This window comes from Nuphar pumila, chromosome 2 (genome assembly GCF_984573655.1).
Source record: "Nuphar pumila chromosome 2, dmNupPumi1.hap1.1, whole genome shotgun sequence".
NCBI classification, from domain to species: Eukaryota; Viridiplantae; Streptophyta; class Magnoliopsida; order Nymphaeales; family Nymphaeaceae; genus Nuphar; species Nuphar pumila.
Genome location: NC_143250.1, coordinates 62,281,099 through 62,300,336, shown reverse-complemented (window position 1 = coordinate 62,300,336; position 19,238 = coordinate 62,281,099). Strand labels below are relative to the sequence as shown.

The 19,238-nt window shown below is 36.4% G+C and overlaps 2 protein-coding genes across 5 annotated transcripts in view; one reads left to right on the top strand and one right to left on the bottom strand.

The window, feature by feature from the left end:
• The window catches only part of LOC149845555 (uncharacterized), a 63,968-nt gene that overhangs the window by 30,403 nt on the left and 14,327 nt on the right, over positions 1–19,238 (bottom strand). For 3 of the 4 annotated variants that reach the window (XM_089995830.1, XM_089995831.1, XM_089995829.1), the window contains one exon: positions 7,774–7,866. The exons of the other annotated variant lie outside the window; for it this stretch is intronic. The gene's annotated coding sequence lies outside the window, so the exon portion shown is untranslated. The remainder of the gene's footprint in view (positions 1–7,773; positions 7,867–19,238) is intronic. 4 annotated transcript variants of the gene reach the window in all.
• LOC149845556 (uncharacterized) lies at positions 4,037–6,458 on the top strand. The gene is made up of 3 exons (XM_089995827.1): positions 4,037–4,327; positions 4,849–4,922; positions 5,195–6,458. The coding sequence occupies exons 1-3, from the start codon at positions 4,102–4,104 to the stop codon at positions 5,360–5,362; spliced, it is 468 nt and encodes a 155-aa protein (XP_089851953.1). The 5' UTR covers positions 4,037–4,101; the 3' UTR covers positions 5,363–6,458.

The window sequence follows — 19,238 nt, the reverse complement described above, 5'->3', positions numbered from 1 at the left end:
ACTACATGCCATTGACACCGGCCTCCGAGCTTTTCACTTGGTGCTCTCCTTCTCCTGTGACCTCCCTGTAACAAAAAATAACATATTATTCATACCAATTGTCAATTAGTTCCATTTGTACTTATAAATACTATTCTACTAACTGCTATAAATAATATTGGTTGCACACAGACTATCGCAGTAATCGCTATAGATATTAATACCTAACACAGTAATCGTTGTACCAAAATCGCTAAACATATTATTAAATCTTCAAAGACAGGTCGGATTTATTTACCTTGGTCACTTTGTTCTTCTGTTCTCTCTCCAACCTAGGCCTTTCTGGTGGGTCCACTGCCTCCAATTGCCTTTGCCTTTCCCTTTCCTTTACTACCGGCTCCACCATCGCCTTCCTTTCTCTCTCCTTCCTTTCCTCGTCCTCCTTCTCCTTCCTTTTCTCGTGCTCTCTCTCCTTCCTTTTCTCGTGCTCTCTCTCCTTCCTTTCTCTCTGCTTTCGCTCTTCCTCCCTCTCCTTCTTTTCTCTCTGCTTTCTCTCCTCCTCCTCCTTCTCCTTCCTTTCTCTTGCCTTTCTCGCCTCCTTTTCCTTCCTTTCTCTCGCCTTCTGCGCCTTCTCCTTCCTTTCTCTCTCCTTTTTCTCGTCCGCCTCCTTACGTCGCACTTCCTCCTCCTGCTTCTTCCTTTCTCTTTCCTTTTCTTCCTCCTCCTCCTTCTCCTTCCGCCGCCTTTCTTCCTCCTCCTCCTCCTTCCAGCGCCTTTCTTCCTCCTGCCGCCTTTCTTCCAACTGCTTCTTCCTTTCACTTTCACTTTCCTTTTCTTCCTCCTCCTCTTTCTCCTTCCGCTGCCTTTCTTCTTCCTCCTCCTCCTTCCGCCGTCTTTCTTCCGCCTGCCGCCTTTTTTCCTCCTGCTTTTTCCTTTCCCTTTCCTTCTGTTCCTCCTCCTCCTTCTCCTTCAACCGCCTTTCTTCCTCTTCCAAATAGTGTTTTCTTCTTTCCAGCACTTCCTCCTGCTGCTTCTTCCTTTCTCTTTCCTTTTGAACCTCCTCCTCCTTCTCCTTCTGTTGCGTTTCCTTCTTCTCCTCATCCTCCTTCTCCTTCCGTTGCAATTCCTCCTTATTCATTTGTCTTTGCCTCTCTTCCGCCTCCTTCAGTAGCTTTGCCTTGTTTCGCCTTGCTTTATTCTCCAAGATCCCCTTATCTAATTCTGCCCTAGCCTCCATCATTACCTGGTTAAAATACCTTTCCCTCTCCTCCTCATTCTTTTTTTGCCTTTCTCTAAGCTCTGCCATCTTCCTCCGCCTTCTCTTTTCATTCTCCTCCGTATTTCTTTGTTTTGCCTTCTTTTCGTCATCCTTCTTCTGCATCTTTCGTTCTTCAGCATTATTCCTTTGGTCCGCAGCCTCGATAACTGAGGGATAATCCTCCGCATAATACAATTCCAAGGCTTTCTCCCTGTCTTCGTCGTTCTCAATGTTAAGTATATTTTGGTACCTCTCAAGAATCTTGGATAGATGAGACTGGCGGATCACTTCTCTAATACACAAACTATAGAACGACGGGGCATCTCTTCTCTGATGAGGAGCAGACATTGTTAACCTGCACAACAAATTAAATGATCATCATGATTACAAATTATCGCAACATTTGGGTTCATAAGTACACATCTTTGTAAGATTTCTCAAACTTATAAGTCGTTGTATAAGAAGAAACCTACAGATTGAATAACGAAACCTTACACGAAACTCACCGAAACGATGGGATTTTGGATATTCCAACTGTAGAGTAAGCAACAGTAACAACTAATACGCAACAGAAGGTGGCAACGATGCTGCGACTGCGCGTAAGACGGAAACGGATGCTCTGGAACAAAAGAAAGGATGCTCCGGCGACAACAGATGAAAGTAGAGTATGCTCCGGTAGAGTTTTCTGCTTAGAGCGAGAATGGATTGTTTTGAACTATTTAAATCCTACAACATAAGGCTTGCTACATACGCAAACTTTGTGGAACATTTTGGCGCGATAACGATAGAGGGCAGTTTTGTCCTTTTCACGAACCCACGATTCAGTTTTCTAGAAGGAGGGCATTTATGTCCGTTCGAGGAAGAGAAAGTGAATGGCGGTAAAGGATACTTAAGTCTTTGCTGCGGCACCAAATTACGATGCAATATGATGCGGACACACATGGGGATACATGCTGGTCTGCATCTTATACGTTCCCCCCCGAACAGGGCTATAGCGATTTGTAGTGTCTTCCGCAAATCGCTATAGCGATTTGTAGTGTTATTCAGTAAGCAAATCGCTGTAAATCACTATCCGAATTAGGACCAACTTGTCAGGGCCATATCTCCCTAACCGGAGGTCATATTCCAAATCCGTAAAAAGTGGTGTCTTCGTTATTGAGTCTAGTTTATTTCTATAAATTTTCAGCGATTTCTATTGTCATTTCATTCCCCATTTTAACTTCAACGATACATTACAACCATAATCATCAAAAGAAAGATTGCCCAAGCTAAGAGTCTTGAGAGAGTAGAGGAGGGCCTCACCACCCACCGAACAACAAAAAATACAACGACTCAACTTCAAGTGAAGTAAGGACCCAGAGTCGAATAAATTTAGAGGCAGCTCATCAGTAAGGACCCACAACAGTCAATGTGCAGGTCAGTCGATGCTTGATGGAGCAATGTAGGATCTTCTGATGGATGTGCACAGAAGCAGAAATAGAAGTGAGAGAGAGAGTGAGAGGGTTGGTGAACCCTCGGACCCCCCTCCTGTAAGGGCAAAAGGCCATGAACACGCTGGGAGGAGCCCTCAGACCCCCCTTCTGTAAGGGTAAAAGCTCTGAATCAGACTCCATAACTCTTCAAGATGAATGATGCTACCCACACTGGGAGGAGCTCTCAGACCCCCCTTTCTGTAAGGGTAAAAACTATAAATCAGATTCCACAACTCTTCAAGTTGAATGATGCTACCCACGCTGGGAGGAGCCCCCAGACCCCTCTCCTGTAAGGGTAAAAACTCTGAATCAGGATTTACAACTCATTTAGTTGAATGATGCTACCCACGCTGGGATGAGCCCCCAAACCCTCCTCCTGTAAGGGTAAAAACTCTAAATCAGGCTCCACAACAGTCAATGTGCAGGTCAGTCGGTGTTTGATGGAGCAATGTATGATCTTCTAATGGATGTGCACAGAAGCAGAAATAGAAAGGAGAGAGAGAGAGAGGGTTGATGTTCATGGCCTCCTCCAGGGGAGATTTCTTTCTCGGATAATCCTGTCGTGCAGAGACTAGGTCTTAAATAATCATCTTTGGGGCACTTAAGTCTTTACAACCACTCCTTTTCAAGAATCGTCATTTTTTTTTTGCACCAATGGAGGAGAGGGTACTTAAGTCTTTGCAATCGCATCAAACTCCAACGCTAATTAATGCTGACAAACATGGGGATACGAGACGCACATGCTTACATACGTGGTGCTCTTTGGGACCCCCGAACATGAGATGTAGCTAACTGCCCTGTTGGGGGGGAGGGCATATAACCTGCTTTGTACGGTAGAGGGTTGCAAATAAGTCGGATTCAGGAAGAGGCCTTTGAAATTTTGGCTGTCCTGGATCTGAACCGATATGATTCTCAATGTAATCTGGGATCCGAAATCCGAACCGTTTGCATCGCTACTACTAGTGTTACCATGTTACGTGCTTGTATAAAAGGAGAGTGAAGGGAAGGAAGCGAGTGGGAAGTGTGAGGGGTGTCCCTCTGAGTTCAAAAACACGCCTTCCATCTCCCAACCACGAGCTCGTTCATCACCCACATTGTTGGTTTCACATTCTCAATCAAATTCGATTATGTTGAGTAATTCATACTCTCTCTCTCTCCTTGCCTGCTTTCGGTGCAGTTCAATCAATTCTGAAGCATTATTTCGTTCTCTGTCTCCTTTACAGAACATGGTTTCTGTACTTCTCTAAAATGAGATCATGCTTATCATTGAATTATGTTATGTCTCTGCTCTGGTATCATACGTGAAATCTTGTTCATCTTAGTGGGTTTTTAAAGATCTTCGATGAATTTGAATTTGTTGGTGTTGTCTATTTCGATGATTAGATTAGCAGAATGAAGGATACCAGCAAAACTGTGAAGGATAAAGTAGAGAACGCGGTGAATTTGGAAGTGGTTCGTTCGGAAGAAAATGTGGGTGATGGTAGGAGTGTGCAGTATGCGGTGGAAACTAAGAAGGCGTTTAGGGCGAGATATGTTTATGGGCTTATTGTCTTTTTGACGAATTTACTGGCGTGGATTTTCCGGGACTACGGACGCCCTGTTTTGGCTAAGCTACAATGTATGCCCTGTTTCCTTTTACCCAAATTCATATAATCTTTGGATGGTAGTTGTTATTTTGAAACTTGTATCATGCGAGTAGCGACCACTCTTGGAGTTTTTTTATTATTCGAGTATGTTTTCCTGGATTTAGCATTGTTATCCTGCATTGTTGCTTCTTATAATTTGGTTGCGTAAATTTCATGTCGGTTAGCGTATGTGTTGTGCTAGGAAGTAGCGAAACAAAAAGTTCATAAATTTCTGCATCTTTTGGAAAATCGAACTTTGAAATTTTTAAGTAGCAAATATCAACAGTTTCTGGTTTTTTGTCTCAGTATTCAGTTGGAAGTGGCTCCTGTTACCTATAAGTGTTGCATAATTGTCCAAACGGGCTAAATAGGCCTAATACTTTTGTGTCCATTGAGGGTCTAATTTTGGCAGGATATACCAATTTGATGAGATCAACCAATCCTAGTCTTCAAGCTGATATAGTAACTTGGAGAATTTTAGTACGGTTATGACTTTTGTTCGTTTATTTTGCAGATTTGAAAGAATGTCACAGTGGAAAAGAATGTTTTCATGCAGAGGGAGTTCTTCGTGTAAGCCTTGGATGCTTTGTATCTTTGACAAATGTAAGGATTATGTCTCTGTTTGATGCCTTGAGATCATGCGTTTTATTGAATGCACTGCTTACATCAATCTAGGTTGTCTTGGTCCAGATGAGTTAGCTGGTCTCTCTCTCTCTCTCCCTTTTTTACTTTTTTCTTTTTAAAGAAAGATGAGTTAGTTGCATTGAGCTTGTATGAATGTTATGTAAATTTAATAATATATGATGCTGTTTTGGGGGTAGATTTTCTCATGAAAAATTGCAACCTTGACAAATATTCAGATTTTCTTCTTCTTTATGTTTTTAACAACTTTTAGAGCAAGAAAGTTATATGGAGTCTCTAACTTATGGCATTCTGGATGGTGGTTTCTGAAGTTTATCATGTGGATTTCATTGATGGTGATCCCTTTCTTCATTCCTTCAGTTTACATTCAGATTTATGGTATGTAGGAACATAAAAAGTCTTTATTGTGACATTTTCTACTAGATCTATCTGGGTCAGTATTGCTAAATATACCAAATTGATGTTAGTTTATATTACTTTCTCTCCTACTTTTGTGTGCTTATTATGCACGTTCCCCTTGCAGGAGAAGTAGCACATTTTGGTGCAGGGTATGCGATCACAATCCTTTGTTTCACTCACTGCTGACTGTATCCTAGCTTTCTTAAGCCTTTTTTCTTTCTAGTCCCAAATTTTAGCAACAGGTATCATTCTTCAAATGTGCTTTTTCAAGGATTTTTCTTCTTGTCCAACTAATAAGTGTGATTCAATTCATTCTGTGGTTGAACAGATATTGGATGCCAGATGATAAAGTGAAGCAAAGGTATGATGAAGACTATCTTCTTGGACTTTTGGTTTGTATACATCTATATCTTAGCATTTTTTATCACTCAGTTATACATCTGCAATTTAATCTTTCACTAGGCTTTGTTTTTTTGTCATTTTCCTCTGAGCGCTTGGTTTGGTGTTTGCTGACAATATGATGTCTTAATCATAGGCACACACCATTTACACTTCCACTTGCATATAAAATGCTTGTGATAAATGCACTCTCACTTGTGAAGGAAAAATCATTAAGAATGTCCGTAGTTGTCTTAACTTGGATTACCTAATCCATTATGTTTAAAAGTTCTTAGTGAGAATGCTGCCATTAATAGAAAAAACCTGTTCCTCGTGTGTACACAATCCTACAGGCATCCATAACCTGATTGGGTGGCCGTTGTCAAACTCAAAGGTGGTCTGTTTGCTTTTAAGTAACCTACGTTTTTCATTTTAGGTGTCAATATATGTTCATTCATTTATATGATATTGGTGATGTTATGTGGCGGTATACTTGTATATAGAAGGAATATTATTCCTTCTCCAAATTGCATGATCATGCTTAATCTTCACCATCTCCAAGATTCATCTTATGGAGGGGACTGTACCATCCACTCAACATTAGTGGATTTAAGCTTTCATTTGTTATATTCTGACTCTAGCAGTAGCATTCTTGTCTGGTTTTAAATATTTTTTGCCTTTCTTTTATTTTTAATATTCTTTTCTTCTTTCTTTTTTGAACATTTAGGAAGCCTTGTTATGTCTACTATTATGAGAGGCATTTTATTCATGTATTATTCCAGTTCCTTTCTTATATTGGATATTTTTTGCTTTAATCTAACTAATGAAGTACTGTCAATTTGTAGTGTAGTGCCTTCTTTTTCTCTAAGTTATCCATTGTAAAGCAAAATGAACATTCATCCTGTTCTGGTTTAACATGGACCTGAACAGAAAGTATCAGCTGCATAAAATTATGTTTAATCACTAGAATATAGTCCCAACTTTTTATCTTCTTCTATGGTTATGCTTCATACTACAATAAATTTCTGTTTAAAAATAAAAAAAAAAGTTTGAATCTGTTTGTTATGAAGTGGTAAAGGAAATGCCAAAACTTCATGTTACTACATTTTTTCTTGTTTATTGACAAATGTACTTTTACTCTTGCTACATAAATACATCCATGTAGAAATTAAAGTTGGCTATTCTTGTTTTTCTTTGACCATTTTAAGATTTTGTAAAAGAAGTTATCAATTCTTCATTTGCAGATGCTTCTTTGGGTTATTCGGGCTATTCATGGCAACAATTTCGTATGTTGCCTCTATATGTGGGGCTTTGTTGATGTATTTGTGGTATGCTCGAGGATCTTCATGTCTGCTCAACATATTTTTCATTACATGGACCCTAGTCTTACTTAAAGTAATGATGATTGTGTCCCTACATTCCAAGGTATTTCTATAGCCCTTCCAGTACTGATTCAGTCTAACCTATTTCTTCTCATAGTCAAATTTCTTTGAAGGAGATATATATTTGTTGTTGTGAATACAAATGGCATAGATTAACTTCCTTTATTAATAACAATTATTTTGTTTGTTTCATGTCTTAAAATCTTCTATGTGATATGTTACGTTGGCCATGCACTTTTGCCTTGGAAAAAGTGCTAACAGTCTCCAACATTGCGATAAAAACGGTAGGGCAGGATAAATAACACATATATAGAGGGCTATGCAGATCCTTGTGTGTATATGAAATGGAACGAAGATGGACCAAGCGGTCCAAGCCACTTAAAAAGCTTCAAAATTTTCTGCTGCTACTTGCACAACCATGGCAGATTTTTTCCAAAAGTCTTCTACATCTTTTTTCCAATTCCCTGAAGGCTCCAATTTTGCACGTGGCAGCCCAAGAGCGTTGGCTTTATTTTTAGATTCCATTGGCAGTCACCCTGTAACTAGATGTGACAGTGTGTTCCTAAATCAGTGAAGAATCGTCAATCTGCATGAAAATGGCCAGACACATCAGTTAGTTTTTCAACTCATTCAGAAACCTGTTTGTGCTCCAAAATCCCAAAAGGTTCCTCAGAAGGAGGTCCAAGAGCCTGTAGTGTCCGTTGTGCTCTATTTTGCCTTCGGTTAAGTCCCTGAAAAATAGAATAATTACGAGAGTGAGACACAACTTGTCTTTGTACAGTCCCACCACTCACACGATCCAAAATATAAATGCATTTGTTAAAATCTTAAGTTCTCAAATACAAAGAGTCGACCCTTCCCATAGGTGTTGACCTTCAAGTTAATTCACTCTCAAGAGAAAACTCAAAAGGGGTCGACTCACAGACCAAAGAGAACACACACAATGTAAGAAACTCAAGAGGAGTTGACTCAGCTTAACCAAGGGTCGACCCTTCACTTGAGTTAACTCAAACTAAAGGAACAAAGAGGAATGGACTCTCAGAATATAACACTCAACATAAAATGAGTCAACCCTCAACCAATAGAACAATTTACTAAATCAAGGAGTCGATGCACCCAACTCAGGAGTCGATCTTGAGCCCAACTAAACCACCATCTGAAACAATAGGATCAGTACAACTAGACCACTGACTGACACAAATAGAAGTTGACCCTCACTACAATTGAACTTCTAATAAACATAAAGAGGAGTCAACCCACCCAACTCAGAGGTCGATCCTTAGTGCCCAAGGCACCAAACTCACAGACGCATCCCATGCCTACTTATACATGCATGAATGCTTTATTAATTCTTTTCATTAAAATTGCTATTACAGTACATGACATGTTTCACACACATTCGTTATTCCAATCTTGTTTATGACCATAGGGGCACCACTCCCCTGCGAACTTGGGCACCTATGGCCCACCTAGGGGGTTTATTCATCAATTTGATTGTATATTTTAACCTTAGGAGATACTACGATACTTGCACCAGGATCAGGAGCAAGCTACTCTACTCTCACGGGATAGTGTAGTACACTATGAAAGACATACTGCAGCAACTTCACCTCCACCTTGAGTATCAGAGTCCTTTGTCCCCTAATCCACTGTGGCTAGGAACAATCCACATTTGACCAAATAGTGTTAAACACCCTACCACGGGGTTGGTGCTAGTGCTTGTCTACAATTAACAAGCTTGCTCCAGCCACACACTTTGGTGAGCTCAAACCAATAATTTAGTATAGTTTGTTTTTAATTATTACTTCTTTATGCATCATATTGTACCCCTCAGTATCACGGGCAAATGCCCACACAAGCCACACTCAAAATTGACATCATATTTTGTCGTGCTTTCATCTGCGTATTTCCCATCCTTGCAATACAAAACCAAAATTTCTTGCTTATATAAGTACCAAAATATTGTATTGCCATACACTTGCAAATACGAACCACCAACAAACAAAATCATGCATACACAAATCATGTAATGCCACACTTGCACTATGACATGACAACAACCTTCCATCAATAATTATGAAAAGAAAGATCTGGAACATATTCATATGCGCCCCATGCATGCATGCTTGCATGCCCGTGTATTTCAACATGAACCGGTCCCCTCCTTGGACCACCGAACATAAATCAATTCAACAAATCCAAAAATATCGTAAACATGAGTATCTCAGCCTGCTCTCAGGTTGGTACACTTGAATCTCAGGCTTAACAGCCCTTACCCGAGCCCAAAATATAGAGAAATCACAATATGGTACACAAGAGTCAACTCTTCCCCTAACAAGAGTCAACTCTCTTCATCAAGAGTCAACTCTTTCTCTGCAGGACTTAACTCTTCTGAATCAGGAGTCTACTCCCCAAAAACATGGGTCGACTTTCTGAAAGAAAGAGTTGACTCTTTAGAGTCAAGAGTCAACTCATCTAAAGCACGAGTCGACTCTTACAACACAGGGGTCAACTCAACCCCAATAGGAGTTGACCCCTAGGGTGTAAGGGTCGACCCTCAGGTCTTCCCAATAGCATGTTAGGCAGCAGAAGTTGACTCTTGAGTGCAAAAGTCAACTCATGTACTTCACAGAACTGGGTAGCTTTGCCAAAACACCAATATGGACATCGAAACACCATCCAACAATGCTTCTACTCCATCATACTCCACCCCAGCCTCCTAGGGGTGAGATAGAACGAACCAAAGCATACACAGTTCATAAAAAATCTAAGACAAAATGGTTCTTAGCAACTACAATCGTGAATACAATCCTTAAAAGCTAAAACTTATACATTTTTGCAAACCAAAATTCATATTTTTCAAACTCTTAAAACACAAATTTTATTTTCAAAACCCTACCCATGATTCTCAACGTAGCTCTTTACTCAAAGAGACAAAAACTACATAGTTTAAAGTATTTAAGTTCAAGAATTATGCTAAAACAAACTTTCTTGAACATAGAGCATGTTGTACATAAAGTTTTTGAAATACATACCCTTAGACAAGATTTTTCCCTAAAAATTTACACTCTTGAATAAAAAAACACTCAAAAGTACCCAACATGCTAAAACAGAATTTCAGGTCAGATATTAAGCATAAAATATGCAAATTCTTCAAGAACCTCTTTCCCTAAACATCGTTTCTAAAAACATGCTTAAAAAAATGTTTAATGCATACTTTCTAGAGGTTGTGGAAGTAGGGCACCATACCTCTAAATCGTTCAAGAACAATGAAATATGCAACCAAAACTAATCCAAGATCTGTCCCAAATTCACAAGAAATTCTCAAATGTACCAAAAACCAACTACCATATAGTTCTACAAGTGCAACCTCTCCTTCTTACGGCAGTGTCCTCAAGAATGTGAGAGGAGAAGGGGATGAAGATGAGTGAGAGAGAGAAAGGGTGAGAATGTTATATGCATTGGTGAAGAAGGAGAAGGTGGTGGAAGTGAGGGGAAAGCCAACATGCATAACATGGAAAATGAATAATGGGTTAAACTTAATAACATTTTAATCCCATTATAACAAAGGCTTACGTGGCTAAGAGTGGGGAAAGGGTGGGGCCACCTAGCATCTACCTTGCACCAGTTGTCCCAACAAAAAGATATCAGTGCCCTTATAAGGGAAAAGAATCCCAGGTAGGCCTTTGCCTATCAAAAATACCCTTATATGGGACCTAATTCGCAACCTTGCCATTACCCTAAAAAACCAATGCCTTTACCAAAAAACCCTTCTATATCCCATGACAAAAATATCCTCAACCTATTCCAAGAATATCGGTCTTGCCCTTTTGCCTAAAACACCCATCGTCTTTTTCAAAATGATGATTTTGCTCTTGAATCTGAATGGATTAAATTCAAACCCAAATTCAATCGGTTTGAGATTCAGATCCATGAAAAACAAATATTTGTAGGCAAATAATCATCCATATCACTAACATGTTCATATTAAATTCAAAATATAATCATATTACAGTGACGGAAAAGTCGGGATGTTATAATCTACCCCTTTAAAAAATTCATCCTCAAAATTTAGATCAGACAAAACCATCGAAAAGGTATGGATAATACTCTTGTATCTCAGCTTCGGGATCCCAAGTGCATTCTTCTAGGCCATGATGCTGCCACCTGACCTTGACCAAATGAACAACCTTGTTCCTCAATACCTTCTCGCGGTGATCTACTGTCTCTATTGGTCGCTCCTCCATGGTCAAATCTTCTTGAATTTGTATATCTTCCTATTGGATGATGTGCAAAGGATCCAAAACATACTTCCTTAGCATCAATACATGAAATATGTCATACACCAGAGCGAAATGTGGTGGTAGTGCAATCCGGTACGCTGTCGGTCCAACTTTCTCAATGACTTCAAATGGACCAATGTACCTCGGGCTCAACTTTCCCTTCTTATCGAATCAGAATACGCTTTGGGTCGGTGTAACCCTTGTAAACACATGGTCTCTAATACCAAACTCAAGTTCTCGGTGCCTCTAATCCACATCTCTTCTATCTGCTCTGGGCCACCAACAAACGCTATTGAATCATCTTCACCTGGTTTGAGTAGTATTGTATAATCATAGGTGATTAATCGTTCAATCAACAATGTCACTCCAATAAGTCGATAATCAACATGGTCTTCCATAGAGGGCCTCGAATGATGTCATCTTGATGTTAGTGTGATAATTATTGCTATATGCAAATTTGGCTAGATTCACGTGTCGATTACACTCACCTGACCATTCTAAGATATAAGATCTGAGCATGTCTTCTAAAGTCTAGATGGTCCTCTTAGGCTGTCCATTTGTTTGTGGGTAAAACATAGCATTGAATCTCAGGTTTGTCCTAAGGGCCTTTTACAACTATCTCTAAAAATAAGATGTGAAATGAGGATCATGATCAGACAAGATAGATTGTGGCACTCTATGTAATCTGACAATTTCCTCAATATAAAGTTCTACTAGACCTTCTAGAGTCCTGCTTTGATTAATCAGCAGAAAATATGTGGGCTTAGTGAGTCGGTCTACTATTACCCAAATATAGTCATTATGTCTACGAGTATGTGGCAACCCAACTATGCAATCCATAGTTATGTTGTCTCACTTCCATTCAGAAATGTCCAAGGGTCTCAACAAATTGTTAAGATTAATGTAATATATATATATATATGTGTGTGTGTGTGTCTATATATATATATATATATATATATATATATATATATATATTGAAATAATATTTGTATAATATAATAATATATATAATAGATATGGGAGTCAAGTCAAAGCTAGTTTGACTTGCTCCCAATGGCTAGAACTCTAGACGTTGGGAGCTCTCTCTCATTCTTTAATGAGAGATGACTTCTCCTTTCAATTCCATTTCTCTTTTTCTTGTTTGTGTTTGTACTTTGAAGGAAAGATTTGAATTGAATAACGGCTTGGACTCAAGACTCTCGTATTTTGATATGTATTTTCTTTGGATTCTCTACTTTAAATATTTATAGTATATATTAAAAAAATGTGTTTGAAATATAATAGATATTTATTAATATATTAAAAATGAATATGTTTTCATGTTAATTAAAATTAGAACTTGCGAAAAATTATTGACTTTTAATATATGTTTTTGTGTAAACGCATTTACATGAAATATATGTTTTGATTATGAACATGTATATTTTTTGAAAAATGTCATCATGAAAATTATATTTTATAAGAGTATGTAGTTTTCTTTAAAATCTTAAATACTATGCTTGTATATTTTTCATATTGTTTGCAAAATACTAAAATTTTTTTATGTATTTTGTTTTATCGTAATGATCATTGGTACCTTTAAGTATGTTTCAAAGTATGATTATTATGTGAAAAATGTGTTCCTTAAGAAATTCAGATTTTTGTATAATGTGTATCTTGAGTCATCTTAATTTTAATTCTTTGGTAATACCATGAATATTTTGTATGCTTTTATATCAACATGCTCGTTCCCCATATTTTTATGTGTATTCAATGATTGACTTTCAGATATTGCTCTCATTGTGCAAAATTAATTATTTGAAAAATATCATCGATTGATTATGCTTGAGAATGATCTTGGATATTTTTATATATGACTTATATTGATTTCTCTTTGTCATTTGTATTACAAATGACTTTTGCATTGAATGTTTTGTTCATATATACTTGAATGCATTTTATATGTTATAATATTAACTTATTTTCTCCTTATGTATTGTATTTTGCCCCTAGTGGGTTCTTGTGCTTGTGCCCCATAGAAGGTTATATTTGATGCATTGTGAGTGATATTTAGTATGTAGTATTAAAATTCATAGCTTTTGTATAGCCTATGTGGCTATAAGTTATTAGATTATCTTATTGCTTTGAGTATTTATGATTGGTGATAATTATGTATGCTTTGGGGTTTATAAATGGTTCCTCAAGAATCTCTATATGTGTTATTTTCTTAATGTTACATGTCATTGTTGTCTCATAGTAGACTTATGATTTAAATCTAAAAGACTTCTTTTTAAAATCATATATATTGTTCTTGACTTCTCTTTGAGAGTTATTGGATCCTTTGTATGTGATGTGCCTTAGCGCACTTATTCCTTGATTGGTGGATTTATGAATTCATTTTTGAAGAATTACTTATATTAAGCATGATTCTTGTTTGCTTATTAAAGATTGTAAAAATTGTCATGGGATATATTATTGGGCATATGATTGCACTACATTCATTCTAAGATCTCATCTTCTTTATTGGATTTTTAATTTGAAACTGTCTTTTCAAATCGATTTCTGAACTCACCTATTTGGAAATTGATTTTCGTATGTATTGCCTTTTTATGCTATTTGGATTGTCCATCACTGAATTTTATATAATGCATCATTTGTTTTTGGCCTTATTGTTATTGGGTCAGGGTTGCCATTAAGGTGAGTTATGTGTGCACCTTATATCATCCTATCAATCTAGATACTCAAGTTTATGAGTGACGTGTTGTCATTTGCCTTGGGTCTTGATGATAGATGATTGACCTCTGAACTCATTGTTATTGAAAATGAGTTAGTCATTGGGGTGAGTTGTGTGTACACCTCATGTCATCTTGTCAGTATAGGTATGTATCTAACTGATAGGTGATTGACCTCAATTTTTATGAATGTATTTTGACATTCATTTGCTTATATGTTCATTTGATGCTTGATATCTTGTTATGGTAGTTATGAAACCATGAAGTTTCAAAAGATTGTTAAAATTTTTATTCTTATTGATATCATTAGTTTGTTTTCCATTACAAGCTTTTTTACCTCGAATGTTTTTTTTTTATGCCTTTTATCTAAGTGTCATTATATGTAGACAAGAGATGTTTATTCAAACCTTCATGTGTGATTTTAACTCATCGTTGTCATTATATTGTTGATCTAGTCACTGATACACTTGATTTTTTAGTGTCATTATATGTAGACAAGAGATGTTTATTCATACCTTCGTGTGTAATTCTAGCCCATTGTTGGCATTATACTTTTGATCTAGTCGCTGATACACTTGATTTTTTAGTATTATTATTGTAGACCATAGATATTTATTTACACTTTTGTATGTGATTTTAGCCCATTGTTGGCATTATACTTCTGATCTAGTTACTGATACACTTGATTTGTGAGTGTCATTATATGTAGACAAGAGAAGTTTATTCATACATTCGTGTGCGATTTTAACCCTTTGTTGACATTATACTCTTGTTATAGTCATTGATACACTTCTTTTTAAGTGTTATTATATGTAGACAAGAGATGTTTATACACACCTTCGTGTGTGTCTTTGGCCCTTTAGTGGCATGATGATTATGCTTTTGTTCTACACACTGATACACTTGATGTTTGAGGCCTATGAGGTGATTGCTTGTGGTGGTCAAACTTGTGTTTTAATTTGCAAAATTCATTCATTATGATGTATAAGATTTTTAAAATCTCTTCATAATTTTTTTAAACTCATTTACTCTTTTATGAGAAATGGTTGTTAAAATATTTTCATGCATTTTGCATTGTATATGATTTAGTTGCATGAGTTATTCATGATTAATTATTTTTGCATAATTTGCATAAGGTTATGTTTTTTCAAGCATATATTCAATAAACAATATATATATATATATATGTTGGCTCTTTGTATTGTCTCGTAGTAGACTTGTACTTATGTACTTTTGTGTTTGTATTGTGTCTTTGTGTTGTCTATCTTAGATTTTATGTACTTTTGCACTTTGTTTTTTAATTCTACATATTTCATTACATGCTTTTCTAAGCATTTCATTAGTGAAATCTCTTATGTATGCCTATAGTGGCTATTGTATGCATTTGATTGCTCTTGAGATTGATCTCATTTTGTATTACTTTTTGGTAAAACGGGTGTTTGAGCACTTCTATTGTATTTATATGGATCCTCATTGGGATCCCTTTTTTTGCTTATTTCTAAGCATGTGTTCTTAAAAGATTATTTATTGTTATTAGTCCATATATAACTTCTTCATTGGTTCTAAATTGTTGTATGGTTCATTAACATATGCATTGGTTCTTAGTTTAAATATTGCTTCTAATTGATCCATGCTTATTTATATCTTCCACGGTGTAAAGATGATTTGTTATTGAGTAATTTTTTTATAGTATTAATAATGATGAAAAACTATGATTGTTATACGTTAATATGTTTTTTGTGATAGATATATATGTGCATATTTTCATAAAATAACTTTATCATTGTTTGCATTTCTCTTAATATTATTATATTATGGTTGAGTTTGTCAATGACTATTGATAATGCATGAAATATATATTATTTTTAATCATGAATTCATGCATTTATATGTTAAAAAGTAGTTTAAAACCCATGTTTGTGTTATTTTAAGGTGTGAGGGAGTGGTGGTTCGAATTTCATCCAAATTGAGCAAAAAACAGGCTTAGAAGAGCCATTTTAAGGTATTTAAAGTGAATCTCAAGAAGATCTGGGTCTAGATCTGACTGAAACCTCTAATAATGGATCTTGGATCGGATCCATAGCCTATCCAACCCAAGATCTGGTCGTCCTTAGTGCAAAAAGTCCAAAAATCTCTCTCAGATTGTGCCAACCTTGTTTTTAGAAATAGTTCTAGTTTTAGGTAGTTTTTTAGAAATTATATTTTATAATGTAGTGTTTTAATAAATTAAGACTAATTTGTAGTATAAATAGAAGAATAGGGTTAGGGTCTGTCATCTTTTGCCTAGGAAAACCTGCCCCCATCTTACTTCTCCTCTTCAAGATTTTTCACCGGAGTTGTCTTCTTCCACCGTTTTTCTTCTTCTTCTTCTTTGTTCTTCCCCATGGCATCATCCTTCTTCCTTGTATACCCCCATATCTCTTCCCTCATACGTAGAGCAACCTCGAAAGGGGCATGAAAAGCTGCATATAGCAAGGCGAGATCGCTCTGGCCTCCCAAATCTGTCATGTAACTAGCAGTCGATAAGTTCCTTCTAGCTCTTTTTTAGTTTCTTTTAGGATTTTTTGCATATATATCAGATTTTTATTTTATTTTTCTTGCATATCTAGATCTACTTTATGTGATTTTTGTGTATTAGGATTGTTTAGGGTCATTTGGATTAATTGTTTTATGTTTTAAAATTTTTATGTTGACTGAAAAACTCTTTTCTTCACCGGTTGAATTTTCTGTGTGAGGCCTTAATTTTCTAGTCTTATAAACAAATTGTTCTGGCTGATCCAGAAGGAGTTTGAGGCTGAAATTTTAGTATGTTTTAGTTGTACGTGTCTAAAGTATACCCTTCAAAATCCAACTCAATCTGACTAGGGGTTGGGATTTTACAACCATTTTACCGAAGCCAGTTTTTTGGTTTTGCAGAAATCTGACTTCCAGTTCTGGTTTTGGTTGGAGTGATTTTTGAAATTTAATTTTATTTTTTATTTTTAGTTTTTTTTAAGTCAGTAATTATAAGTAATTTAAGTTAGTTTATTTATGTTCGTCAGTAGGTTAAATTAATTTTTAGCAACTTATTTCATCATTTTAGGAATTAATTAGTTTAGGGTTTTATTGTTAATCGGGTAGGACAGTATGGTAATTCTTCTTACTTTTAAGTATAGTTTAGTGTTTACTTTTGCATTTAAGTTTAATTAAGATAATTAAGATAGGTTATACTCTATTTTTTATCAGAAAAATAGAGGATTTAATTTGTTTGAATTTAGTTTAATTAAGTCCTTTTCAAGCATAGTTAGTAGCATAGTTTCAATTGTTTTTAGTTTTAGTTTAAAGTAGTTTAAATTAGATTGTTTATTGCATTTATTTACTGTTACTTTCTTTTTAACTGAATTAGATCAGTAATTTTTTACTTACTTACTTTTTAAGCCTCTTTTAGTTTGATTTGACTTAACTAACAAGGTGTTTGCATAGTTTGGTTGGTTCCCGTTCTTCGTTTTTACAGGTGTTGACTGGCGAGGCGACCATTGGTGGGAAGCGAAAAGGCTATTCTACATGCTAAGGGTTGAAGCTAGATGAGCTCGAGCAGTAGAAGATTGTTTTTGTTTTCTTTAGAATAGGGCATTAGGCCTGATTTATTTTATTTCAGGTTGTATAAATTTTATTTCTGCTCAAAACATTATAATAGGTTTTTACGCGATTGTTTATAGTTCTTTTATTTTATTCGAGGCAATAAAGGTGTTCTTTTTTTTAGTACAAAAGTTTTTTTTATCTTGTTCCTTGTGTTCGACCCAAACTTCACCACTAGTGTGAACCGACGTTTATAATTTGGTGCATGATTTACACTAACGTTTTCATTAAAAATATCTTTCAAAAATACCTTTAAGAAAAGTGTTACCAAATTTTGGCATCGTTGTTGGGGAACGATGATTAGAAACTCAATACTTATTGTATTGCCTTTGCTTTATGTATATTTAGGATTGCTAGTTTTTTTTTTTTAGGACTGCCTAGTTTTTTTTGTGTTAATATTTAGGATTGTTTGGTTTGCTTTGGTTAATTAACTATGATTGTTAGCACCATGCTGAGTGTAAACAATAGAGATAGTTTATTTTTCATGTCCAGCCCACCTATTAGGGTACCATTTTAGGTGACTGAGCATCTAGTTTGCTTTCTGTCTCTATAACTACCTTTGTGTGATTGCATATTTATTTTCTTTCTGTTTTTTATTTTTTGCATGCTTCATGGTATGGCTTGATTGTGATTGCATGCTAGTTTAGGTAGAAAGCCTCTAGGACATTTGCTATATTGGGTCTAACTGTGGTTTATGCAAGGACGATGTTCCTAGGACTCCCAGCTTCAAACCATTCTACCCGATCCAGAACGCTTGTTTCAGAACCGATCTCCATGAGTTAGAGTGATGGATGAAGAGATTCCAACATGTCCTCTGAGGGAGTATTTCATCCCCACGGAATATGCTCCCGCCTTTTGCATCATGAGACCTGATGTAGGAGCAAACCAACATGAGATAAAGGCCAGTGTGATTCAGATGCTACCTTCTTTCCATGGCCTTGCCAATGAAGATCCCTATAGGCACCTGGATGAGTTTTTAGAAATTTGTTCAAAAGTAAAAATCTATAATTTTAGGAAAGATGCCTTAAGACTCACCCATTTTTCTTTTTCTTTGAAAGAAAATGCCAAGCACTGACTTAAATTATTAGATTCAGTGGTGATTAGGTCATGTGATCAATTATAGAAGGAGTTCCTAAAGAAGTACTTTTTCATCAGAAGAACGAACCAGCTTAGGCATGCCATTACTAGCTTTTCGGAATTGGATGGTGAGCAGTTTCATGAAATATGGAAGAGAATGAAGGATCTCGTTAGAAAGTGTCCTCACCACCAGGTGCCTAGATGGCAACTAGTGCAATGCTTTTATGATGAACTGTATGAGTGAAATCGTTAGATGATCGATGCATCGTGTGGGGGCACCTTTATGCTGAAAAGCGAGGATGAACCTTGGAGGTTGTTCAAAACTCTTAGTGAAAATTCATTGCATCATACATCCACCTTGCGTGCTGAGAGAGCCACACTAGTACTTTTAAAGAAAGGTGGTGCCCTCGA